Genomic DNA, 26,989 nt, shown 5'->3' on the forward strand with positions numbered 1-26,989 from the left:
CGGCTGGGCCCGTGAGCCATGGCCGCTGAGCCTGCGCGTCCGGAGGCTGTGCTCCGCAACGGGAGAGGCCACAACAGTGAGAGGCCCGCGTAACGCCAAAAAAATAAAAAATAAAAAATAAAAAAATAAAAATGCTTTGAAATATGCCATAATTAACATTGAAGAGAAGCAGCTAAAAATACCAGAAAACTAGTTTTTAGATCTAATACCCAAAAGATGCTATGAGTTAACTTTCTTTACACGAGAGTCTTCCAACCATCCTGTTTAAGCCTCTTCCTGATCTCAGGTTGAGGTCTCCCTCCTCTTTCGTTCTGCCCTTCAGAGTCCCCTACAAAGGGCAAGCCCCCTGCTTTTCACGAAGCTCGTCAGCACTGCCTCTGGGTAACGAGGAGAATGCCGTGGGCTCTGGCTCTGCTGGGGGTCTGTGGTGAGACAGGGAAGTGAACTGCTTCACCCACTGGCACTCAGTCCACGTGACATGAGTTCCCAGGGTGCCAGGCAAGCTCTACCTGGCGACGCATACCTGGTAAAGTTCCTGTGAGATGCCCGCGGCTCTTGCCGGGCAGTTTACACTTCTAGAATATTTACAGAACCAAAATCAATGAAAGAGGACTGAGAACCAAAATGTCCATTGTCAAAAATTATGAACACTTATAACAATGCATACATGAAACACATTATACATATAATGCAACATATTTTTAAATACAAAATACACAGAAGAAATATCTAAGAGACATTATACTTGGCAAACACTGACTCTAAATATTAAGAGTTACAAACACAAATGTCGAGGCTTCCCCGACCCGTTTCCTAGTAACAACATGGGCTTTTCTTCCAGCAGAAACTTCTCAACTTACATTTAAATGCTTTTGTCACCTTAGGAAAGCCACCTATATGCCTAAAGTGAGTAGATTTCAGATTTACCCCATACTGAAATGCTCAAATGTGGTAGATTACATGGGCTTGAAGGGTGTTGAATAGGTCACTGTTCACTTACATGAGGCTGAACGTCCAACAAACAAACTTTGTTTTTAGCTAGAACAGACCGAACTGAGTCTATGCTTGTGCCGTAATAGTTGTTTTTATATTCACCATATTCAATAAACCTGTAGAAATTAGAATCATTTGTGAATTATATATACATATATATGGCAGACATAATTCATATATAAAAGATGTTTTTGCTGAACATGTAATTTTTAAAACTGTTTTTAATAAAATAACTAGGTCCAAGTACTCCAGAATGTCAATTTTAAAAAATCTTCTATTTTATTTTTTCAAATCAGTAACACTTGCTTGTATTACACTTAAGCAGAAAAAAAGTACTTTAGTCCAGCAGGACTCTAATGTTTTCCATCACCTCTTTTTCAGAACTAATGCAATGCAGTAAAACAGTGAATAAGCCAAACAATAAAAACTACTGAAATTTCACTGCACACGAAAGAACAACCAAGCTCAGCTTTAGAATTCAAGGAGGACTGGCTGGTGGCTAACGCGAGCAGGACAGCTGAGAATGTGCTATAAAAACTCAATCACTCTGCCAAACACGAAAAAAGCATTTCAATGTTTCAATAAAATCCCACAATCCCGCATTAGAACACACATTGCTCCCTGATACCCTAAAATATCCATGCATCAGCAAATGGAAAACTGGGGGCTGGGAGACTTAGCACTTGCTAGAGGATATGGTACAAGCAAGATGATTAACATTATTTTGGTTTTTTGAAGAGCCAATGAGAGAGAGGGAGGTACGTGGAAAAGACTGAACTAGGGATCTATTACACAGTTATTAGTTACTAAAATAAAGTTCTATCTAAATTCTACGTTAAGATTCAATTACTGGGGTAGGACAATCTCACAATAGTACACTAGCAAAATAATCCCGACACATTCAATTTACCAGATACACAACAGCTCTAGGTTATTAAAAAATTATAGGCAAAGATGGGTAAGAACCACTAACTGAATTATCTTTTTATCAGTTTCAAATATTATTATAAAAATGAAAATTCATTTCAAACGGAAGGAAATCCTCAGTTGTCTACAACTAGACATATGGGCACATGTTTAAAAACAATAGTTCCACAAAGATTCTAAAAGAAGTCCACATACTTGTTATTTTGTACATCGGTCTCAAACAAATGCTTGGAAATGAAGACATATTCAACACCATCACTCTCCTGGCTTCTTCTTGGTCTCGTGGTGTCTGTGATTTAATTAAAAAGAGTTCAGAAAAGTCTGCATCAGCCACATTAAGGAAAATACTAAAAAAAAATTATCATATATTTGATTAAAGGACTTTTCTTAAACAAGATTTTAAAACTTAAAAAGCAAATTAGGTAATAAAATATAGGAATCCCATTAATTCAGTTTTTCCACTGATATTAAAGTTATATTGATTTGAAGATGGATTCAAAATTAAGTTGCATTATGTTTATGCTATTAATTATTCTGAAGGGGCTTTAATATGTTAATTAAACAAAAATGGTATTTCAACCCTTGAGGAAAAACTCCTTTCTTTTGCAAATAATATGCTTATTATTGTCATTTATTGATTCCTTATTCATTGTAAGCAAGTCTACTGCCCACTAGGTTGAAAGGTAAACTCTAAAATTATTTTACTATTTTCTGCACAGGGCACATGGTGTATGCCATCAATGCTTTGTTTTCCCAATCAAAGTCAAAGACTTCTATGTGCTATTCATTCCTCCTTTGCAAAATCATAAACATCTTCTTGAAATACAAGTGAACTTCTAAACTTTCAGCAATTTTGCCTAATTATTTGCTACTGAATTATAATGGAACAGAAAATAACTTTAAAAACAAAAACAAAACCCTAAGGAACTGCAGCACTAATATGGCACGTGAAAAACGGACTACAGTCCATCCTTCCTGCTGATTACAACGAAAACTTCTGGACCCAAAACACCTACCTTTGTTTTGAGCACTTTGACAATAAAAAAAGCAGGTAGACTGTGGAAGAGAGTCAACCGCCCTGGGGAAGGGTTTAACTTTTATTTCCTTTTAGCTTTGCCCTAGGGGTGGGCTCATTCACAGAGCAGCATGGAGGAATGTGTGTCTAAATTACAATAGAAGCCCTGACTACCTGGTGAAAAGGACCAGGAAGAAAAACACCCCTGTGAGCTGAAGAGTGTGCAAGGAATCCAGGAAGGGAGAGAGCTAGAGAAAGAAATACTCTAATTCTGTGCACAAACCAACACTAGCCTAAGAATAACCCCTAAGCTGTACACATGCAGTCCAGACTCAAACCAGCACAGCAAAGTTTTAAGAAGTGAATTAAGATTAGAATACCCAAGTCTCAGCCTAATCCGTCAGTAGTGGAAGTACCGAACACACCCAAACCAACGGACAGAAGGCTTAGAGAACGGAGCTGACATCTGAACTATGCACACAAGTTGCAAACTAATCCCTGAACTACACATGACAGGGCAGACCCAAACCTACACAGCAGAAGTTTAGAGAATTGAAGTGAGATTTAAACCATAACTTACAGAAAATGAGTTAAAACTTGCAGTCTAAACATAAACTAGTCGGTTACTAGCTAAAATAAAACATCACTGTTCTCCAGAATATTATAACAGGACCTGGGGTCAATAGAACGTTGCATTCGTAATATTGGGATGCAGTGTTGTATTATTCAACAGAAAAGAACCGAGAAAAGGAGGAGCTTCAAGATGGCGGAAGAGTAAAGACGTGGAGATCACCGTCCTCCCCACAGATACATCAGAAATACATCTACATGTGGAACAACCCCTACAGAACACCTACTGAACGCTGGCAGAAGACCTCAGACCTCCCAGAAGGCAAGGAACTCCCCACGTCCCTGGGTAGGGCAAAAGAAAAAAGAAAAAACAGAGACAAAAGAACAGGGCCGGGACCTGCACCAGTGGGAGGGAGCCGTGAAGGAGGAAAGGTTTCCACACACTAGGAGCCCCTTCGCGGGCGGAGACTGCGGGTGGCGGAGGGGGAAGCTTCGAGGCCGCGGAGGAGAGCGCAGCCACAGGGGTGCGGAGGGCAAAGCAGAGAGATTCCCGCACAGAGGATCGGTGCCGACCGCCACTCACCAGCCCGAGAGGCTTGTCTGCTCCCCCACCTGGGCGGGCGGGGCTGGGAGCGCAGGGAGAGGACTGGGGTTGGTGGCGTGAAGACAGCCTGCAGGGGGTTAGTGCACCACGGCTGGCCGGGAGGGAGTCCAGGGAAAAGGTCTGGACCTGCTGAAGAGGCAAGAGACTTTTCCTTTCCTCTTTGTTTCCTGGTGCGCGAGGAGAGGGGATTCAGACCGCTGCTTAAAGAAGCTCCAGAGATGGGCGTGAGCCGCGGCTAACAACGCAGACCACAGAGACGGGCGTGGGACACTGGGGCTACTGCTGCCGCCACCAAGAGGCCTGTGTGCGAGCGCAGCTCACTATCCACACCTCCCCGCCCGGGAGCCTGTGCAGCCCGCCACTGCCGGGGTCCCGGGATCCAGGGACAACTTCCCCGAGAGAACGCACGGCGCGCCTCGGGCTGGTGCAACGTCATGCCGGCCTCTTCCGCCGCCGCAGGCTCGCCCCGCCTCCGTGCCCCTCCCTCCCCCCCGGCCTGAGTGAGCCAGAGCCCCCGAATCAGCGGCTCCTTTAACCCTGTCCTGTCTGAGCGAAGAACAGACGCCTTCCGGTGACCTACACGCAGAGGCGGGACCAAATCCAAAGCTGAACCCCCGGGAGCTGTGCAAACAAAGAAGAGAGGGAAATCTCTCCCAGCAGCCTCAGGAGCAGCGGATTAAATCTCCACAGTCAACTTAATGTACCCTGCATCTGTGGACTACCTGAATAGACAACGAACCATCCCAAATTGAGGAGGTGGACTTCGGGAGCAACGATATATATATATTTTTTCTCTTTTTCTCTTTTGTGAGTATGTATGTGTATGCTTCTGTGTGTGATTTTGTCTGTTTAGCTTTGCTTTTACCATTTGTCCTAGGGTTCTGTCTGTCCGGTTTCTTTTTTAACGTAAAAAAATTTTTTTAATAATTATTTTTTATTTTAATAACTTTATTTTATTTTACTTTATCTTCTTCCTTCCTTCCTTCCTTCCTCCCTCCCTCCCTTTCATTCTAAGCCATGTGGAGGACAGGCTCTTGGTGCTCCAGCCAGGCATCAGGGCTGTGCCACTGAGGTGGGATAGCCAACTTCAGGACACTGGTCCACAAGAGACCTCCCAGCTCCACATAATATCAAACAGTGAAAATCTCCCAGAGATCTCCATCTCAACACCAGCACCCAGCTTCACTCAACGACCAGCAAGCTACAGTGCTGGACACCCTATGCCAAACAACTAGCAAGACAGGAACACAACCCCACCCATTAGCAGAGAGGCTGCCTAAAATCATAAGGCCACAGACACCCCAAAACACACCACCAGACGTGGACCTGCCCACCAGAAAGACAAGATCCAGCCTCATACACCAGGACACAGGTACTAGTCCCCGCTCCACCAGGAAGCCTGCACAACCCACTGAAACAACCTTAGCCACTGGGGACAGACACCAAAAACAACGGAAATACGAACCTGCAGCCTGAGAAAAGGAGACCCCAAACACAGTAAGTTAAGCAAAATGAGAAGACAGAGAAACACACAGCAGATGAAGGAGCAAGGCAAAAACCTACAAGACCTAACAAATGGAGAAGAAATAGGCAGTCTACGTGAAAAAGAATTCAGAATAATGAGAGTAAAGATAATCCAATATATTGGAAATAGAATGGAGAAAATACAAGAAATGTTTAACAAGGAACTAGAAGAACTAAAGAGCAAACAGAGATGAACAACACAATAAATGAAATTAAAAATTCTCTAGAAGGGATCAATAGCAGAATAACTGAGGCAGAAGAACAGATAAGTGACCTGGAAGATAAAATAGTGGAAACAACTACTGCAGAGCAGAATAAAGAAAAAAGAAAGCAAAGATTTGAGGACAGTCTCAGAGACCTCTGGGACAACATTAAACGCACCAACATTTGAATTATAGGGGTTCCAGAAGAAGAAGAGAACAAGAAAGGGACTGAGAAAATATTTGAAGAGATTATAGCTGAAACTTCCCTAATATGGGAAAGGAAATAGTTAATCAAGTCCAGGAAGCACAGAGAGTACCATACAGGATAAATCCAAGGAGAAACATGCCAAGACACATATTAATCAAACTATCAAAAAGTAAATACAAAGAACAAATATTAAAAGCAGCAAGGGAAAAACAACAAGTAACACATAAGGGAATCCCCATAAGGTTAACAGCTGATCTTTCAGCAGAAACTCTGCAAGCCAGAAGGGACTGGCAGGATATATTGAAAGTGATGAAAGAGAAAAACCTACAACCAAGATTACTCTACCCAGCAAGGATCTCATTCAGATTTGACAGAGAAATTAAAATCTTTACACACAAGCAGAAGCTAAGAGAATTCAGCACCACCAAACGAGCTTTACAACAAATGCTAAAGGAACTTCTCTAGGCAGGAAACACAAGAGAAGGAAAAGACCTACAATAATAAACCCAAAACAATTAAGAAAACGGTAATAGGAACATACATATCAATAATCACCTTAAATGTAAATGGATTAAATGCTCCAACCAAAAGACATAGACTGGATGAATGGATATAAGAAAAAGACCCATATATATACTGTCTACAAGAGACCCACTTCAGACCTAGGGACACATACAGACTGAAAGTGAGGGGATGGAAAAAGATATTCCAAGCAAATGGAAACCAAAAGAAAGCTGGAGTAGCAATACTCATATCAGACAAAATAGACTTTAAAACAAAGACTATTACAAGAGACAAAGAAGGACACTACATAATGATCAAGGGATCAATCCAAGAAGAAGATGTAACAATTGTAAATATTTACGCACCCAACATAGGAGCACCTCAATACATAAGGCAAATACTAACAGCCAAAAAAGGGGAAATAGACAGTAACACAATCATAGTAGGGCACTTTAACACACCACTTTCACCAATGGACAGATCATCAAAAATGAAAATAAATAAGGAAACACAGCTTTAAATGATACATTAAACAAGATAGGCTTAATTGATATTTAAAGGACATTCCATCCAAAACCAACAGAATACACATTCTTCTCAAGTGCTCATGGAACATTCTCCAGGATAGATCATATCTTGGGTCACAAATCAAGCCTTGGTAAGTTTAAGAAAATTGAAATTGTGTCAAGTATCTTTTTCGACCACAACACTATGAGACTAGATATCAATTACAGGAAAAAAATCTGTAAGAAATACAAACACATGGAGGCAAAACAACACACTACTTAATAACCAAGAGATCACTGAAGAAATCAAAGAGGAAATCAAAAAATACCTAGAAACAAATGACAATGAAAACACAATGACCCAAAACCTATGGGATTCAACAAAAGCAGTTCTAAGAGGGAAGTTTATAGCTATACAAGCCTACTTTAAGAAATAAGAAACATCTCAAATAAACAACTTAACCTTACACATAAAGCAATTACAGAAAGGAGAACAAATAAACCCCAAAGTAGCAGAAGGAAAGAAATCATAAAGATCAGAGCAGAAATAAATGAAAAAGAAATGAAGGAAATGATAGCAAAGATCAATAAAACTAAAAGCTGGTTCTTTGAGAAGATAAACAAAACTGATAAAGCATTAGCCAGACTTATCAAGAAAACAAGGGAGAAGACTCAGATCAATAGAAAAAGAAATGAAAAAGGAGAAGTAACAACTGACACTGCAGAAATACAAAGGATCATGAGAGATTACTACAAGCAACTCTATGCCAATAAAATGGACAACCTGGAAGAAATGGACAAATTCTTAGAAATGCACAACCTCCCGAGACTGAACCAGGAAGAAATAGAAAATATGAACAGACCAATCACAAGCACTGATACTGAAACTGTGATTAAAAAATCTTCCAACAAACAAAAGTCCAGGACCAGATGGCTTCACAGGCGAATTCTATCAAACATTTAGAGAAGAGCTAACACCTATCCTTCTCAAACTCTTCCAAAATATAGCAGAGGGAGGAACACTCCCAAACTCATTCCACGAGGCCACCATCACTCTGATACCAAAACCAGACAAAGATGTCACAAAGACAGAAAACTACAGGCCAATATCACTGATGAACATAGATGCAAAAATCTTCAACAAAATACTAGCAAACAGAATCCAATAGTACATTAAAAGGATCAAACACCACAATCAAGTGGGGTTTATCCCAGGAATGCAAGGATTCTTCAGTATACGCAAATCAGGGCTTCCCTGGTGGTGCCGTGGTTGAGAGTCCGCCTGCCGAGCAGGGAACACAGGTTCGTGCCCCGCTCTGGGAAGATCCCACATGCCGCAGAGCGGCTGGGCCCGTGAGCCATGGCCACGGACCCTGCACGTCTGGAGCCTGTGCTCCACAACGGGAGAGGCCACAACAGTGAGAGGCCCACGTACAGCAAAACAAAACAAACAAACAAAAAAATATATATATATGCAAATCGATCAATGTGAAAAATCATATGATCATCTCAATAGATGCAGAGAAAGCTTTCAACACCCATTTATGATAAAAATCCTCCAGAAAGTAGGCATAGAGGGAACTTTCCTCAACATAATAAAGGCCATATATGACAAACCCACAGCCAACATTGTCCTCACTGGTGAAAAACTGAAACCATTTCCACTAAGATCAGGAACAAGACAAGGTTGCCCACTCTCACCACTATTATTCAACATAGTTTTGGCAGTTTTAGCCACAGCAATCAGGAAAGAAAAAGAAATAAACAGAATCCAAATCGGAAAAGAAGAAGTAAAGCTGTCACTGTTTGCTGGTGACATGATACTATACATAGAGAATCCTAAAGATGCTTACCAGAAAACTACTACAGCTACTCTATGAATTTGGTAAAGTAGCAGGATACAAAATTAATGCACAGAATCTCTTGCATTCCACTATACTAACGATGAAAAATATGAAAGTGAAATTAATAAATCACTCCCATTTACCATTGCAACAAAAAGAATAAAATATCTAGGAATAAACCTATCTAAGGAGAGAAAAGACCTGTATTCAGAAAATTAAAAGACAGTGATGAAAGAAATTAAAGATGATACAAATAGATGGAGAGATATACCATGTTCTTGGATTGGAAGAATCAACATTGTGAAAATGACTCTACTACCCAAAGCAATCTACAGATTAGATGCAAACCCTATCAAACTACCACTGGCATTTTTCACAGACCTAGAACAAAAACTTTCACAATTTGTATGGAAACACAAAAGACCCCGAATAGCCAAAGCAATCTTGACAAAGAAAAACGGAGTTGGGGCAATCAGGCTCCTGGACTTCAGACTACACTACAAAGCTACAGTAATGAAGACAGTATGTTACTGGCATAAAAACAGAAATATGGAACAGGACAGAAAGCCCAGAGATAAACCCACGCACATATGGTCACCTTATCTTTGATAAAGGAGGCAAGAATGTACAATGTAGAAAAGACAGCCTCTTCAATAAGTGCTGCTGGGAAAACTGGATAGCTACATGTAAAAGAATGAAATTAGAGCACTCCCTAACACCATACACAAAAATAAACTCAAAATGGATGAAAGACCTAAATGTAAGGCCAGACACTATAAAACTCTTAGAAGAAAAAATAGGCAGAATACTCTATGTCATACATCACAGCAAGATACTTTTTGACCCACCTTCTAGAGAAATGGAAATAAAAACAAAAATAAACAAATGGGGCCTAATGAAACTTAAAAGCTTTTGCGCAGCAAAGGAAACTGTAAACAAGACGAAAAGACAACCCTCAGAATGGGAGAAAATATTTGCAAATGAAGCAAGTGACAAAGAATTAATCTCCAAATTATACAAGCAGCTCATGCATCTCAATATCAAAAAAACAAACAACCCAATCCAAAATGGGCAGAAGACCTAAATAGACATTTCTCCAAAGAAGATATACAGATTGCCAACAAACACATGAAAGGATGCTCAACGTCACTAATCATTAGAGAAATACAAATCAAAACTACAGTGAGGTATCACCTCACACCGGTCAGAATGGCCATCATCAAAAAATCTACAAACAATAAATGCTGGCGAGGGTGTGGAGAAAAGGGAACCCTCTTGCACTGTTGCTGGGAATGTAAACTGATACAGCCACTATGGAGAACAGTATGGAGGTTCCTTAAAAAAGTAAAAATAGAACTACCATATGACCCAGCAATCCCACTATTGGGTATATACCCTGAGAAAACCATAATTCAAAAAGAGACATATACCATAATGTTCATTGCAGCTCTGTTTACAGTAGCCAGGACATTAGGAGGCAACCTAAGTGTCCACCGACAGATGAATGGATAAAGAAGATGTGGCAAAGATATAGAATGGAATATTACTCAGCCATAAAAAGAAACGAAATTGAGTTATTTGTAGTGAGGTGGATGGACCTAGAGTGTGTCATACAGAGTGAAGTAAGTCAGAAAGAGAAAAACAAATACCGTATCCTAACACATATATGGAATCTAAAAAAAAAAAAGGTTCTGACGAACCTAGGGGCAGGACAGGAATAAAGACGCAGACGTAGAGAATGGACTTGAGGACACGGGGAGGGGGAAGGGTAAGCTGGGACGAAGTGAGAGAGTGACATGGACATATATACACTACCAAATGTAAAATAGATAGCTAGTGGGAAGCAGCCACGTAGCACAGGGAGCTCAGCTCAGTGTTTTGCGACCACCTAGAGGGGTGGGATAGGCAGGGTGGTAGGGAGGCTCAAGAGGGAGGGAATATGGGGATATATGTATACGTATAGCTGATTCACTTTGTTATACAGCAGAAACTAACACACCATTGTAGAGCAATTATATTCCAATAAAGATGTTAAAAAAAAAAAGAAAAAGAGATCAGACATGATTATCAGAAGTGGTGGGAGGGTTTGGAGGTAGGTAGGGGGGGCAGGATGAAGGTGGTCAAAAGGGACAAACTTCCAGTTATAAGATAAATAAGTACTGGGCATGTAATGTACACCATGATGATTATACTTAACACTGATGCACTGTATAATTGAAAGTTGCTAACAGAATGGATCCTAAAATTTCTCATCACAAGGAAGAAAACTTTTCTTTCTTTGTCTTTTTTTTTTTGGTATCTGTATGAGATGATTCATTAACTGAACTTATGTTGGTGATCACTGTGCAGGATATGTAAGTAAACACCTTATGCTGTACACCTTAAACTTACACAGTGTTATATATCAGTTATATCTCAATAAAACTGAAAGACAAAAAATATAATTTTATCAGAAAAAGAATTAACAAAAATAGAAAAAAAGACAATAAAGAAAAACAAACAAAAATTTAAAATCTAATTACACTGATCAAGAAAAAAGAGAAAATCACCTATATAAAGAATGAAAACGGGGTTATTACCACAGAGCCTATGGATATTAAAAAGGATAAGAGAACATTATGTTCTTTTTAATGCCAACATATTTGATAATTTAGATGAAATGGACAAATTTCTTGAAAAATATAATGAATCAAAGTTGAAATAAGAGGAGACCAAAAAAATCTAAATGTCCCTGCATCTATTACATAAATCATATTTATTTTTTAAAACCTTCCCCAAAAGAAAGCTTCAGGCCTAGATGACAGATGATACCTGTCAATCATTCAAGGATGAAATAACACTCATCTTACATAAACATTTTTTGCAGGTAGGAGGAGGAATCACTGCTTAATTCATTTTTTGACATTAGTACAATCATAATAGCAAAATCTAACACATTAGAAAGTAAAAGTATAGACAAATATGCATCACATTTAGGCACAAAACTCCTTACCAATTTTAACACGTCAAATTCTATTTGTGTATATATATATATATAAAGATTCCAGATCATAAGAAAGGTTGGCTTAACATTGGAAAGTCAATGGAATTCATCCTATTAACAGAATGAAAGATAAGACACAATCATTCCAATATATGCAGGAAAAGAATTAGAAAAAAATTCAACACGCATCTGTGATAAAAGGTCTTGGCAAACAAAGGGCATCAATGAGTCAACATCACACTTAATGGTAATAGACTGAATTTCTCCTGAGGTCAGGAACATGGCAAGCCTGCTAAACAATAACACAACAAAATAACTTGAAATGGATCAAGACCCTAATGTAAAACCTAAAGCTATAAAACTTGTAGGAAAAACAGGAGGATGTCTTTGTGACCTTGAGATAGTAAAGCATTTTTAGATAGAACACAAAAAGCACAAAACATAAAAGAAAATATATGTGATAATTTATAGACTCTGTCAAAATTTAAAACTTTTGCTTTTTGAACAACACCATTAAGAACTGAAAAGGCAAGCCACACAGACTGGAAGGAAACATCTGTAACCCATTTATCAGATAAAGAACACTTTCAGAATATACAAAGAACTCTCAAAAGTCAGTAACAATCCAAATGGTAACATCACAGTCACGAGTTAAGTGCAAACTGAAGTGCAATGAGACATCACTACACACGTTGCACTGACAAAAATTTAAGACTGACTATACCAAGTGTCGACAAGGACATGGAGCAACTGGATCTTATATACACTGCTAGTCGGTTGTAAAAGGGCATAACCACTTTGGAAAACAGTTTCTTAAAAAACTGAACGTACAGTTACCATATGACTCAGCCATTCTACTTCTACTTATTTACCCAGGAGAAACAAATCAATATGTCCATCAAAAGACTTGAATACAATGCTCATAGCACGTTTACTTGTAATAGTCAGAAATGTGGGGAAACCCCCAAGTATCCATCAACAGGTGACTGGATGGATAGACAAACTGTGGTATTTCCATGCAGCAGACTACTCGGCAATTCAAAGGGATCAATTACTGATCTATGAAACAACATGGGTGAATCTCAAACTCATCACGGTGAGTGAAATAAGCCAGGTGAAAAAGAAAAGAATGGAGGAACATACTGTATAATTCTATTCATAAGAAATGCTAGATATTCAAACTAATCTTAGTTACAGAATGCAGATCAGTGGTTGCCTGGGGACAGGAGTGGAGGGATGGATTACAAAGGGCCCAGGGACGTTTTCTGAGATGGAAATTTCATTATGTTGACTGTGGTGATGATTTCATGTGTGTGTATATAGGTGATCTAATTGTACATTTTAAGTATGTGCAGTTTATTTATTTTAATTATATGTCAATAATGTTATAAAAGGAAAAATAAGGGAAGTGGGAAAAAAGTAACCGAACACAAAAAGGAATAGATTTATAAAACCAAATATATGTACAGTACCAAACGTAAGGTAGATAGATAGTGGGAAGCAGCCGCATAGCACAGGGAGATCAGCTCGGTGCTTTGTGACCACCTGGAGGGGTGGGATAGGGAGGGTGGGAGGGAGGGAGACGCAAGAGGGAAGGGATGTGGGAACAGATGTATATGTATGACTGATTCACCTTGTTATAAAGCACAAACTAATAAAAAAAAACCAAATTAGTTTAAATTACATTCAAAATTTAAATTCCCTTCTATTTAGTTAGCAAGCTTATTTTAACACAACACTCAGAGCTGCTGGAGGGGCATCAAGAGGTGGTGCTGTCCTTTACGGAATGTCACTTGCTTTGCTGAACAGCATGGAATACTGATAAATTTAATTCTACCATAAAAGCTGAGAATGAATTTCACAGCAGAAAAACAGACTCTATTAAAGTGTATATAACATAATACGCATCCAAGAATATACAAGATATTAAAGTTAGTACAAGACCCTACTTCTGAGCTTAGGGTTGATATTCATTTATTACTTAATTGTTATTGCTGTTGCTGGTATTCCCTTAGCAAATAGTAGGCTTAAGAAAAATGTACTGTTGACAATCAAAACCGAGGATTTTGTGTGCAGTAATCTGTCTCTCATGAACTGAGAAAAGGTTGAATAAAACTATTCGATTTTAATGGCAGAACACTGAAAATCTGGAACACACAGTTTAAGGATTACTGCACGGACACACGGAATCCCCTTGGGAGGGTTAAAAAGATTATTAGACCCAAATCAAGTGAATAAGACATTTATGACACCGCTAAACACAGTTATAAGGTAACACATCTACAACCAAATTGCTTATCATGATCAACCTGAACTATCCAGGTCTGATGTGGTTTTACTGGTGAAGAATTTTACTGCCTAATTGTACTGAGGCACCATAGGAATCTCATAAGCTCATTAACGTGAGCAATCCTGAATCAGGGGTCAGAAAACTCTTATAAGAAGGAATTAGAAGGCAAAGATGGGCATCAAACCACAACACAGGCCACTACCTCGCCATGATTCACTGTTTAGGTGCCATGTTTATCGTTTAAGAGAAACATCAAACAAACATGAAACGAACTCCACTGTCTTCCTGTGCTCCCAACAAAACCCCAGAATAACCACCATGGTGAGAGAAGAAGAAAAAAAAAAGTTTTAACTGGTCCCCTAACTTGCAATATACATATATATTTTTAGAAATCTCAACAGAGATATCCTATCTACAAAGAAGTGTTCTAGAGCATGAGGACTTTGAAACCTCTGACAACACATAACTGTAACAATATACCTTCACGAGAAGCCACAGAGAGTGATTAACAGGTGTGGCTGGCTGAGACAGCCCCCAAATGCCAGACTATAAACACTCTGGAGTCCATCAAGTATTTGATATCCACTCTAATACACTTTGTTAACTATTTTAATTTACTGAAAAAGCCTTTTGAAAGACTAAGTATGTTAACAGCCATATAGACTTGTTAGGATAAACTATGGCCTTAAAACAATGTTGATGCTGCTTAGCAAGGATGAAATTTCCCACACAGAAGCATTTTTGGGCAGAAATCAGGGGTTCTGACCACTTTCTTTAAAAGCAACCTGGCATGTTTAATATGGCTATATGGGTCATTTAAAAAGTTCATATAGTTTGTTCATCCACTTTAGCACAAAAGAAATAGCATTTACCTAATTTAGCATCCCTTCAGAAAGTTTTTTTTAATTGAAATAATCACAGATTCACAATAAGTTGCAAAAAGAGCACATAAAGGCCTCATGTAACCATCACAGCTTCTTCCAAGGGTAACACCTTCCATAACTATAGTACATATCAAACCAGGAAATCAACTAAATCAACAATTAACTTAACTACCAAGTGTTTCTTTTTATGTTTAAAAACCTGAAGTATAATATACAGAGCAGTTCCCATGTAAGCCTGAAGAATTTTCACACATCAAATACACCCGTGTAACCAGCACTCGGAAGAAGAAGAAAATTGCCAGGACGCAGAATCCCCCTTCAACCCACCTCCTGAAGATTTCTAACAGCACGTACTAGCACTGCCTTTCCTGCATTTATAAAAAGGGAGTCATAAGCACATTCTCTTTGGCGTCTGTCTACCTCTTTTCACTCAGCATAAATGTTTGTGGGAGTCATGTGTACTTTTGCATGCGGTAGCAGATTATCACTGCATTACAACATCCCTCTCTGTGAATATACCACCATTTGCTTATCCAGTCTACTACTGATGGGCACTGGGGTAGCTTCCAGTTTTGAGCTCTTCTGAATACTGTTTCTATGCATATCTGAGTACATACTGTATGCGTTTCTGGGAGGAGTGTCCTAGGAGCGGAGCGGCTGGGTCACAGGGTATCGGCTTTGCTCAGCCTCAACAGATACGTGGTTTTCCAAAGTGGCTGAATTCCTCTGCTTCCCCACCCCAGCAATGTGTAAGAGCTCCACTGCTCCAAATCTTTTCCATTTACCCATTCTGGTGGATATCTGGTACATTTTATGGAACAGAGAATTTAAACATCAAACAGAATACTGGTGGTATAATCAAAGCAATAATTTTTCTCCAGATAATCACGACTCTACCTAAAAGTCTTCTACAAAGCAAAGCAAAATCTAAAATCCCAAAACTGCTCTTAAAATAGCTTCTTAACTAATTAAATCATCCTCATTTGATGCTATGGCTGTATTTCTCACACATGACTGACACAGTGAATCACCTGGGATACTTGCTGTAAACACAGATTTTCAGGAATTCTGTCATGTCTCCAGAAGGAGACTCTCTTTGGAAAGGCCTTGGAATCTTTTCATAAGAACCTCAAGAGACTCTTATTATCAGGCAAGTATGGAAAACACTGCGTTCTGGGGATCTTTTGACATTAACACCTGTTTGAAAAGGAAAATTACTCCTTTAGGGATTTCTTTGGAGAGTCTCAGCCCCAGAACATGTCTGGATGTTGTTAACTTCTGTAACAACTTCAGATACAAACAGTATTTTAATAGTTGGGTTAACTGAGTCCAAAGTGCCCTGAGTAATACCAAAATTATCATGGAGGGTTACATTTGATAGGCAGCCTAATTTATTAACCTTGATGCTCTTCAAAAGAAATTAGTTTTTACTATGAATTGGGCTACAGTAAAGAGAATCTGGAGTTGGAAAGGGTTGTGCAGCATTATATGGTAGGGAGAACGTGAGACCTGGCTTCAAATCCAAGTGTAGCTATTGCCTACGGAACCTGAGTCAATCAAAGCATCCTTTCACCCGTTTCCTCCTCTGTGACATGGAGATATTGCCCATCTTACACCGCTGTTGGGAGGGCAAAATAAGACAAATAAGGGCAATGAAGACACAGTAGGAAATTAATTTGTTTTTTTCCCTTTGTAATCCGTTTTCCACCTTCTAGGTTTCTTCTGTAATAGCTCACCTGTAAGCTTAACAGTTGTTTTGTAAAATGTTCTAATGACTTGTGTATTGCAATTCAGCTTTTGTGGGAGAAGTACATAATTAAAGTAGAAATAAAAAGAAACTGTTTAATTCCATATTTCCAGTTTCCTTTACTTTCATCTCTGTTGGAAGAAACCAGCAGCCCTATAACTTACGGCTGAAAATGATTACAAACAATAACTTGGAAAAATGCAGTAACAAGGTGTAACAAGGTAACAGAAAACTATAATTTTAAAATAAAGTTCAACCAGTCCAAAACTAGAGAACATTGCTAAGGGCGTTATACAAATGACTTTTTGATAACATTACTAAAACCACTTAAAAAGCCAACATTTAATCTAGTCTTTTAGATGGTCCCCTAACATCAACCTATTAAGTAGTCAAATGGCATTTATTCTGGGTATCAAAATGCTTCCAGGATCACATTTCACTTGTACGAATGCCTGTGAAAACCACTTTTATAAAAACAGACCTAATTCTGTATACTGAAAAGAAGCCTACCACATTTGGATTATATGGCCATGAAAAATTACTATATGCCAATTACTACAATATGAAAAGTAATTAAACGTTTATAAGAAGCCTCCTTCACTCTCTGCAGTTTGGCCCTTCTAATCTTAAAGCTCATTGAAAACTCTGGAAATTGAAGAAACAGAATAAACTTCTATTGAGCAGAAAACTTGTAAGTAATAATTTGATGTCATACCTCTATTAAAATCCACCATAAAAAATGCGAGTAGGGAAGCTGAAAGCAACAAACACCTTGCCAATGACCTGTGTCATCTGGGGCAAACCCCTTAACTCCTGTGCCTCAGTTTCCTCCTCTGTAAAATGTGGACACGGTCACTCCCTACTCCCCAGGGCTGTGGTGAGGTCTACATGTGAGTGCGGACAGCAGGGCTGTGCAGCACACATGCTGCGTGTGTGCTGGGCCGGCAGTAGGAGCAGCAAAGAGCACAGAACTTACGGGGCACCGTCACGCCGTAGTGCTGTGTGTCACTGATGAGCAGCTTTCGTTTCAGTTCATTCAAACCCACCCCTACGGGACCTGAAAAACAGGAAAACAGAAATTCACTCCTGAACAGAACACCATATAAACATTGCTATGATTGACATGATCCGTAAGACAGACTGAAAACGTGCATCCAACTTCACGTGCATCCCAAGTCAAGAGATTATCTCTAGTTAAGTTGTACGTAAGAAAAAACTAGGAGTTATTTGCTTGCTTTTCTACTTTTTATTTCTTTATTTTTCCTGTTTTTTTGTATTTCGCTTTTCTACTTTTTAAATTTAAATCCCCATCCTTCCATTAAAAAGATTAGAAATCTTTGTTTTAAATGAAACATATTTTAGAGTATCTGAGTACATTAACAGGTAATGGTATCCAGAAGAGCTTAAAGAATAGGTGCACCTAAAAAAACGGAATTACACAGTCTGGACAGGGATCATTTCCATTTTAAACACTTTTAGATCGTAATAAAAGAAAATCTTTGAACCTTGATTTTATGTTAGGTGCAAAAACCTAATCATGCATTTTAAACTTGCAAAACCATCAGTGCAAAGTCAAGCTCCCCTGCAACACTGTTTATTCTCAGTTGGTCCTTAAGCCTTTGAAAACTTACATAGACCTGATGTATTTCAATCAGTGTGCACATACTAAACACCTGTCGTGAACAAGGCATATAGTAAATGCTGTGAAGATTAAAAGATAAGTGAAGTCCGCCTTCAGAGAAAGTAACTGGGTTGGGAGAGTCACAAAAAATGATGAACAGACTGGGGCCAGAAAACGAAGAGTGGTTTCAAATACGAGTCCGAAATCAAGAGTTAGAAGAGCATGAGCCCCAGATGGCTAGCCTCTCACAGCCCTGCCATCGAGGTCTATTTAGTGACGGTGTCATGCCTTGAGCAGAACACAAGCTGCAGGGCCAGGCTGCCCTCCGTTAGATCCCCATCCTCATTACTCCCTCACCGGGTGACACCGATGCTGTGGTCTGAATGTCTGTGTCCCCCCCCAGATTCACATGTTGGAACCCAAACGCCAACGTGATGCTGTTAGAAGCAAAGGTCTTTGGGGGGTTCTGAGGTCACGAGGGTGGAGCCCCCATAACCGGGCTTAGTGCTCTTATAGGAGATGCCACAGAGCCCCCTAGCGCCTGGCCATGTGAGGACACAAGGAGAGAAGAGAGCCCTCGCCCCTACTGCTGGCATCCTGATCTCCGACTTCCAGCCTCCGGAACTGTGAGAAATCAAATGTCTGTCGTCTATAAGCCACCTGGGTTGTGATATTTCGCTGTGTTGGCCTGAAACGACTAAGACACTGGACAAGTTCTCTTCCTTGAGCCTTGGCTGGACTTCACTCTAATCATAAAAGGAATCATGCTGCCTTTCTTGGGAGGAATAATGAAAACCCATGTCTAGTAACTAGCACCGCACCCAGGTATTCAAGGGTTCATTCCCTTGCCTACTTACTCTTGCAGGCTTTGACAAGCATGGGGTTTTATGCTGGACAACGAACAGCAGCCAGGAGGACAGAGCAGAGCGGCTGGGGGTCTGGGTGAGGGCGAGCTGGGAGCAAGACGAAGAGGCTGCGGCGGCGACCGTGCCTCCCTCTGCTCCAGTGCTACTCCGGGGTCTCCGCCTGCACAAACTGACCTGTCACCCTGCTGGCCATTCACCAGCACCTTCCACCTTCCCACACACTGCTGTTGGGTGCCAGTTCTCTGCCCCAAGACAGTGGTTCTCACGTCTCTCTTTTTAAAATGAATACTCTGGGGCTTCCCTGGTGGCGCAGTGGTTGAGAGTCCGCCCGCCGATTCAGGGGACACGGGTTCGTGCCCCGGTCTGGGAAGATCCCACATGCTGCGGAGCGGCTGGGCCCGTGAGCCATGGCCGCTGAGCCTGCGCGTCCGGAGCCTGCGCTCCGCAACGGGAGAGGCCACAACAGTGAGAGGCCCGCGTAACGCAAAAAAAAAAAAAAAAAAAAAAAAAAAGAACACTGTAATATCCCAGTTTTATCCTGAAATGGCACTCACAGCTGATATAACTTGCCAGTGCATATACTTTCTCCCTCCAAATTAATATAACGCCCTAGCTGTAATATATGAAGGATCAAAAAGTAATTGACAATAAAACCATGTGTATTTCAATATGTAAATGCTCGGGCATGACTGGAGAAAATGAAGTCAGACGTCTGCACCTACTTATTCTAAATAAGTTTGGACTTCAACGTAATAAAAAGATCAGGAGCCATTCTGTACAAGAAAGTACAGGAGAATGAAAGCCCAAGGGTACAGGTAAACATCAGAATAGTCTAGCAACTAGATGGAAACCATGGATGGGTCTTATTGGAATATGATAAGGAAAGAGGAAAAAACAGCCTTAATAAGGAAATAGGGATACAATACATCAAGGCTATCAAAGTGAAGAAAATAAAACTTTTACAAAGAACGTGCAGTGTATGTGCAAGTGTAGCGTAAAAATAATTCCCCTGAGATGGGACAGGTGCGTCATCTATGAGTCCCTCAGTGTCTAGCGTGACACTGGGAAGTCGTGTGGGATGCAGGACAGGTTTCTGTTCCATAGAAATGTCAGGTGTACATCCTCGGCGTCCTCAGCCATTTGCATAAAGAAAAGGTGCCCTCACAAAAGTCCAGGATGCTCCGCGGTAGGCGGTCCTGCCCCGCCTGGGACCACTGCTCTCGTCCCCTCTGCACCCCAACCCTGCCGTCCTCGGGGGCGACTTCAACACCCCTGCGGAGAGCCTACCTCCTCCCCACGTCACTCCAACCACAGACCACACAAACCCTGACTCTACCTCTCTAGAAGCTATTTCATCACGACGATATTAAATTCAGGCTTTCCTGTGTGACCCCAATCCCCGGTCATTAGCCCTCCCACTCCGTTGTTCCTCCTCTTATCAAAAGGACCGCCAGTGTTTTCTTTCTTTCCTTTCTTTCTGTCTAACAGCCCTTCGGGTCTTCGCTTCCTTGGGCTGTGGTATCTCCCACTATCTTGCTAATACCCTCAAAGCTCTTACGCGCTGGCCTTTATCACACTTGTCGCGGAAACTTCCAGGCCAAGGTCAATCTCATGGCTGCTCTACACGTCTGCGCCTGGACTGAGAAAGCCCGTACAACGGGAGCAGGGATGCACACACACTGTGCTCCCCACAGAGCTCAGACCCCTGGGCTCTCCAGCAGGTGCCCGGTTGTCCTGACTGTATTTCCCGGGTCACCATGTGGTCATCCCAACCCTCCAATGTCCTCTCTCCTCACACCTAGAACCTCCCCTCTAATCTAACAATTGCCAAAGGCTGTCGATCTTCCCTCCTGAAGATCCTCAGAGCTGCGACGTGCCGCTGCCACCTCTGCCACCCGAGACCGGACACCTCATCGGTGCCCCTCTCCTGAGCCAGCCTCCGAGCAGCTCGCACACCTCTGCTCAGCAGCCAGCACTGTCTTTCTGAGGATGCCAGCACGCGCACCTCCTCCGTCCCCTGCACCAAGCGGCGCGCCTACACCCAGCCACCAGCTGCAGCCCCTCGCAGGGGGCCTCCTCCCGCGTCTTCACCTCTCCTGCGCTGTTTCGCGCTCCTTCCCGTCAGTACTGGAAGTTCACACTGTCTCCCACCTTAAAACAGCCGGAATGGCCAAGAAAATGAAGGAACACCTTCCTTAACCTTGCACTGTGCACGCCTGTCCCCAGCATCCCGGCCAGGCTCCCATCACTTCTCACCAGCACCTCCCACTCCTGCACTGCGAAGAGAACCCGACGTGACTCTGACAGGTCTGCCTGGATCGCACGTTGGGAGCTGCGCCTCCCTCCCTAACCTTCATTCTCGCCACACCGCACACCTTGGCTGCGTGAGACCCCTGCGCCCTGTGACGTGGCGGAGTCTTCTCTGTGCTGCTGGGTCCTCGTCACATGCCGCTCACCTGTGCAAAAACACTGCTGTTCTTTCCTGGCTAATTCAGGCTTCGTCTTAGATACGCCCTAGGGATTCTTCCCTGACACTTTAAAGGCCGGTCGGGTGCCGAGTGCTTGTGTCCCCTGCCCTTGCGTGTCAGAGGGCCGATCACACTCCGTCATGATCGTCTGCACACTTGTCTTTACCCTCGAAAAGACTTGAAAACAGCGATGTCATCTATCTGCTCACCAACCGTTTCCCTAGCTGGCAAACTGGAGGCACTCATTAGGTTGTTTTATTTATTTAAGTTATGCTCAGTGACTACGCTGTCCTGGAGGTAAAGCTATTTGCCGAATGAACCAAAGGCACGGGAGTTAAAGCAAGAAGCATCTGCACCTGGAATGTCTGGACGCGATGGTTAGAGAACGTGCTCAAAGTCGTAGCAGAAGGTGGTGGGGCTCACATTTGAACCTGGCTCCTTGATCTAAAGATACAGAGAAGCAGAAGGGAAGGGGATGACTTTGGCTCTGGAACAGTGAGTTTAAGGGACGGAAATCCATCTGCCTAAACTCAGACAAGGACCGCGGTGTGCTTCAGACGCAGGCTGGGGTCTCCCTGTGAATGGAATCACATCAAGGTAAAGCGAGAATGCGAGATGAGGGGCGGGGGAGTGATAAGCATTTACTGGGTGTCTCCAAAGCGCCAGGCACCATGCAAGGGCTCATGTGTCTTATCTACTCTGTAGGGACAAACAAGATTTGAGTAAGTTCTAAAACTTACTCTTTAAAATAAACAGAAAACAAACCAGAAAAACAAGGGGCTTTACAATGGTTTGCAGATGATGCAAACCCAATTATATATGCTCAAGAAAAAGAAGCACACAAAACACTACAACTTAAATAGCAGGCCCTGGCCCGCCACGCCCGCTCCCCACGAAGGCGCCGAGGACGAAGGGGGGATGTGAAGTCACTGTCCCTTCAGGAGGTCTGGGCTCTGGAGTACTTCCCAGAGTGTGAGCTAATTTGCCGAGTGAAAGTCTAGCATTTTTTTCTTTCTTCTTCCACCCACGCCAAAAAACCACAGTGATTTATTTTAGCTCTGGAGGAAAAAAGTAGGTATGTTTGAATTAGCGGGGGAAGGTATGCTGTTGCTCACGTGATACCCTTAAACTTGGACTGTTTTCAATTTGAGCCCTTACATAAGCTAACCCTTACCAGGGACCCTGCTTCACCGCACACCCACAGACCATGCCAAGAATGTGCAGTGGCAAATACTTCGATTTTAAAAATTTCCCCTAGGTTAGGTTATTTGAAGCCGTCATCTTCAAGGTGGGATACTGTCACCAAAAGATTAAAACAGGGACACAATTTTAATTATTCTTACTACAAAATTGCCTGGCAGACCACTTAACAGCATTTTCCCAGCCAGGCCCTTGGATCAATTCTGCCATCCACACAGGTGAAGTTATAGACTTTTTCCTCTTTTAGATCTTGACCTTAAGATCACATCTTACATCCACACTCCTGTCCTGTGTCCTTCTTCTATGGTGGGGCCTAAGTTCACATTTTTAGTTGGCTGGTTTGTGTTTAGACTACTTACACCGCAGGGGGTTTAGGGATGCACACTGACTTAGGTTTATTCATGTCTCTGTAACGGGACACATTCATCTCCTCTTCAATGTATAAATTTTTACCACAATTGGTGACACACATTTACACATAAGTATACAAATTAGTTTCTCTAGAGTTTGTTTCCAGCTGTGCTTGTTCATGCTAAAGGAAAGCAGAGAAGATAACCTCAATAGCATGTATTTAAATCACAGACTGCAAGCTTCGCAAAAGTAAGGACAATGATGACACAATGAGGTCTTTTTATGCAGCAGGCTTGTGTCCCATGGTTTACATACACCATGACTAATCCTCAAAACATCCCTGCAAGAAAGGTATAATTATCCTCGTTCTACAGATGAGAAAACCAAGACAATGAAAGGGTAATTTTCCCAAGATCGCACGTTTGGACTATGGCTTCACTGGTATTCAGAAGCCAGTGTGCCTGCATTCCTTCCATTCGATCCATCATCTTATCAAAAGAATGCCAAGGACAGGACACAGGCTCAGGTAGCCGGCTGCTCAGCTGTTTGCGGCTGAGACCCACAACTTCACAAAGTCTCTCACCCCATTCCAAGCTGTCCCACACTTTAAACAGAGATGAAAGTTATGCTTGTGGAATACAAGACTCAGGCTACAAAAAGTGGCAGAAGTCAAATCTGGTGAACTCAAAACTCATCCTGTGCAGAGCCTCTGAGAAATCTAAACGAAACCTAAGGAAGATGGCAGGCATCCCAGGCCTGGGCAGCACACACAGGGCGTCTATCAGGATTCTTGATTCAGGACTAAGGAAACCCAAACAGAATGATGATATCAAAGGAAAAGCCAAAAAAGCACATTAAAAAATCATTTTGGAGTTCACTAATGTGGAATTCATGCAGTGCACTAAAGTGGATGGGCTTGCTGGCTTTAAAAATAAAAGAATGTTTCTATTTGAAGCAGAAATGTAACTATGTTTCTTTCTTTTTTTAATTTCATAAGAATTCAGAAAATCACTTTGTGTGCAAATTCTGGAAAGAAAGAATAAAGCCATGAGCATCAATCAGCATTAGTTGAAATTCTTGTGAACAGTACATCAAATGGATAAGATAATTAGAAAGGCACATTACTTCTAATTATTTGTGTGCACTTAATTAGTAACTCCTTCCTTACAGTAGGCAAATGTGTTGTGTGTGATTTTATATAAAGGCTCATTCATTTCAGCCACAGAAATACAGCCCATTTGGGGGTTAATAAAATGATGCTAGAAAGTTTCTATTTATTTATTTATTTATTTTTATTTTTTTTTTTTGCGGTACACGGGCCTCTCACTGTTGTGGCCTCTCCCGTTGCAGAGCACAGGCTCCGGACGCGCAGGCCCAGCGGCCATGGCTCACGGGCCCAGCCGCTCCACGGCATGTGGGATCTTCCCAGACCGGAGCACGAACCCACGTCCCCTGCAACGGCAGGCGGACTCTCAACGACTGCGCCACCAGGGAAGCCCGAAAGTTTCTATTTAAAGCTTTACATTTACGTAAATATTCCCACTAACTAGCTGTAAAAATGCCTTTATTTTTATATTACAGAGATTTTGGAGGGTGTGGCCAAGATGGTGGAGAAGGGCCACCCTGAGCCCACCTGCCCCCACGGGCACAGCAAAGTTACAAGTATTCACAGAGCAACTATCAATGAGAATAACGTGAAGACCAGCAGAAAAGATCTTACACAGCTGAAGATACAAAGAAGGAACCACAATGAGATGGGTAGGAGGTGTGGAGGCAAGGTATAGTCAAGACCCATACCCCACAAACAGGAGGAAAATTACAATTGCAGAGGTTCTCCCCAAGAATTGAGAGATCTGGGTCCCACACTGGGCTCCCCAGCCTGGGGGTCCTGCGCCGAGAAGATGAGCCCCCAGAAATTCTGGCTTTACAGACCAGTGGGACTTGCTTTCGGGAGAGCCAGGGGACCATGGGAAATAGGGACTCCACCCTTTTAAAAAAATAATTAATTAATTAATTACTTTATTTATTTTATTTCTGCAGAGGTGGGTCTCTGTTGCTGTTCATGGGCCTTCTCCAGTTGCGGTGAGCAGGGGCCACTCCTCACTGCAGTGCGGCCTCCCACTGCGGTGGCCTCTCCTGTTGGGGAGCATGGGCTCCAGGCGTGTGGGCCTCAGTAGCCATGGCTCACAGGCTCTAGAGCTCAGGCTCAGTAGTTGTGGCTCGTGGGCTCAGTAGTTGTGGCTCACGGGCTCCAGAGTGCAGGCTCAGTAGTTGTGGTGCACAAGCTCTAGAGCTCAGACTCAGTAGTTGTGGCTTGAAGGCTCTAGAGCACAGGCTCAGTAGTTGTGGTGCACAGGCTCTAGAGCGCGGGCTCAGTAGTTGTGGCTCGCGGGCTGTAGAGCACAGGCTCAGTAGTTGTGGCATACGGGCTTGGTTGCTCCACGGCATGTGGGATCTTCCCAGACCAGGGCTCAAACCCGTGTCCCCTGCATTGGCAGGTGGATTCTCAACAACTGCGCCACCAGTGAAGCCCAAGACTCCACTCTTAAAGGGCAAATACAAAATCTCCTGCACTCCAAATCCCAGCACAGAGGCAGTAATTTGAAAGGAGCCTGGATGAGACCCTCTTGCTGGTCTTAGAGAGCCTCCTGGAGAGGCAGGAGACAGCTGGCACACCCCTGGGGACAGAGGTGCAGGCAGAAGCCACTTGGGGAGCTCACTCTACCATAGTGACGTGCGTGCTGCAAGTGCCGTTTTGGAGTCCTTCCTCCTGCCTATTAGCACCAAGCACTGACCTGCCCAGCGGCGGGCTGGCACCAGCCATGCTGGGACATAGCGCCGCACAACAGTGGGCTGACAGCCACCTCATGAGGCAGGGCCGGGCAGCCCACTGGACTGGGGTCAGCCCCGCCTATCAGCGTGCCCACAGGAGTCAGCCCCACCACGACAGAAGGGCCCCCGCAGCACACACCTAGAAGTGGCACCCCTAGAGCGTGCAGCTCTGGTGACCAGAGAGGAGTGTGCTGCAGGGTCCCAATGGAGTCTCCTACAAACAAACAGTAAAGGCAGTAGATCAACCTCTTATAAAGTTAGTAGGAAGATTAAAGAACAAAGTAGTAAAACCATCTTTATCCACAATAAGTAGTTAGAGGATACACAAAAAGATGTAAAATATGCTGTCAAAAACATTAAACATGGGAGGAGGTGGAGTAAAAACGCAGAGTTGTTAAAATGCATTAGAACTTAAGATCATCCAGTTAAAATAATCATGCATATACACAGGTGGTTACATATGAACCTCATTATAACCATAAATCAAAAATCTATAATAGATACATATACACAAAATAGAGAGAAATCCAAACATAACAGTAAAGATAGTCATCAAATCAAAAGGGAAGAGAACAAAGGTAAAGAAAGGAAGAAAAAAGAATGACAAAAACAACCAGAAAACAATTCACAGAATGGTAATAAGTACATACTTATCAATCAAAAGACATACAATTATTACTGGATAAAAAAACAAGACCCATATATATGCTGCCTACCAGATTCTCACTTCAGATCTAAAGACACACACAGACTGACAGTGAGGGGGTGGAAAAATATATTCCATGCAAATGCAAACAAAAATAAAGTTGGGGTAGCAATACCTATATGAGACAAAACAGACTTTAAAAC

The 26,989-nt window shown here is 42.1% G+C and overlaps 1 protein-coding gene across 6 annotated transcripts in view; it reads right to left on the reverse strand.

Moving 5' to 3' along the window:
- The window catches only part of MPP7 (MAGUK p55 scaffold protein 7), a 268,477-nt gene that overhangs the window by 5,477 nt on the left and 236,011 nt on the right, over positions 1-26,989 (reverse strand). For all 6 annotated transcript variants that reach the window (XR_014015250.1, XM_081226950.1, XM_081226952.1 and 3 more), the window contains 3 exons: positions 17,779-17,859; positions 2,116-2,209; positions 1,001-1,109 (listed from right to left, as the gene is read on the reverse strand). Coding sequence is in view for 5 of the 6 variants with exons in the window: in XM_081226950.1 (XP_081083076.1) it covers positions 1,001-1,109; positions 2,116-2,209; positions 17,779-17,859 (284 nt within the window). In the remaining variant the exon portion in view is untranslated. The remainder of the gene's footprint in view (positions 1-1,000; positions 1,110-2,115; positions 2,210-17,778; positions 17,860-26,989) is intronic.

This window comes from Mesoplodon bidens, assembly GCF_964165515.1.
Source record: "Mesoplodon bidens genome assembly, chromosome: 3".
NCBI lineage: Eukaryota > Metazoa > Chordata > Mammalia > Artiodactyla > Ziphiidae > Mesoplodon > Mesoplodon bidens.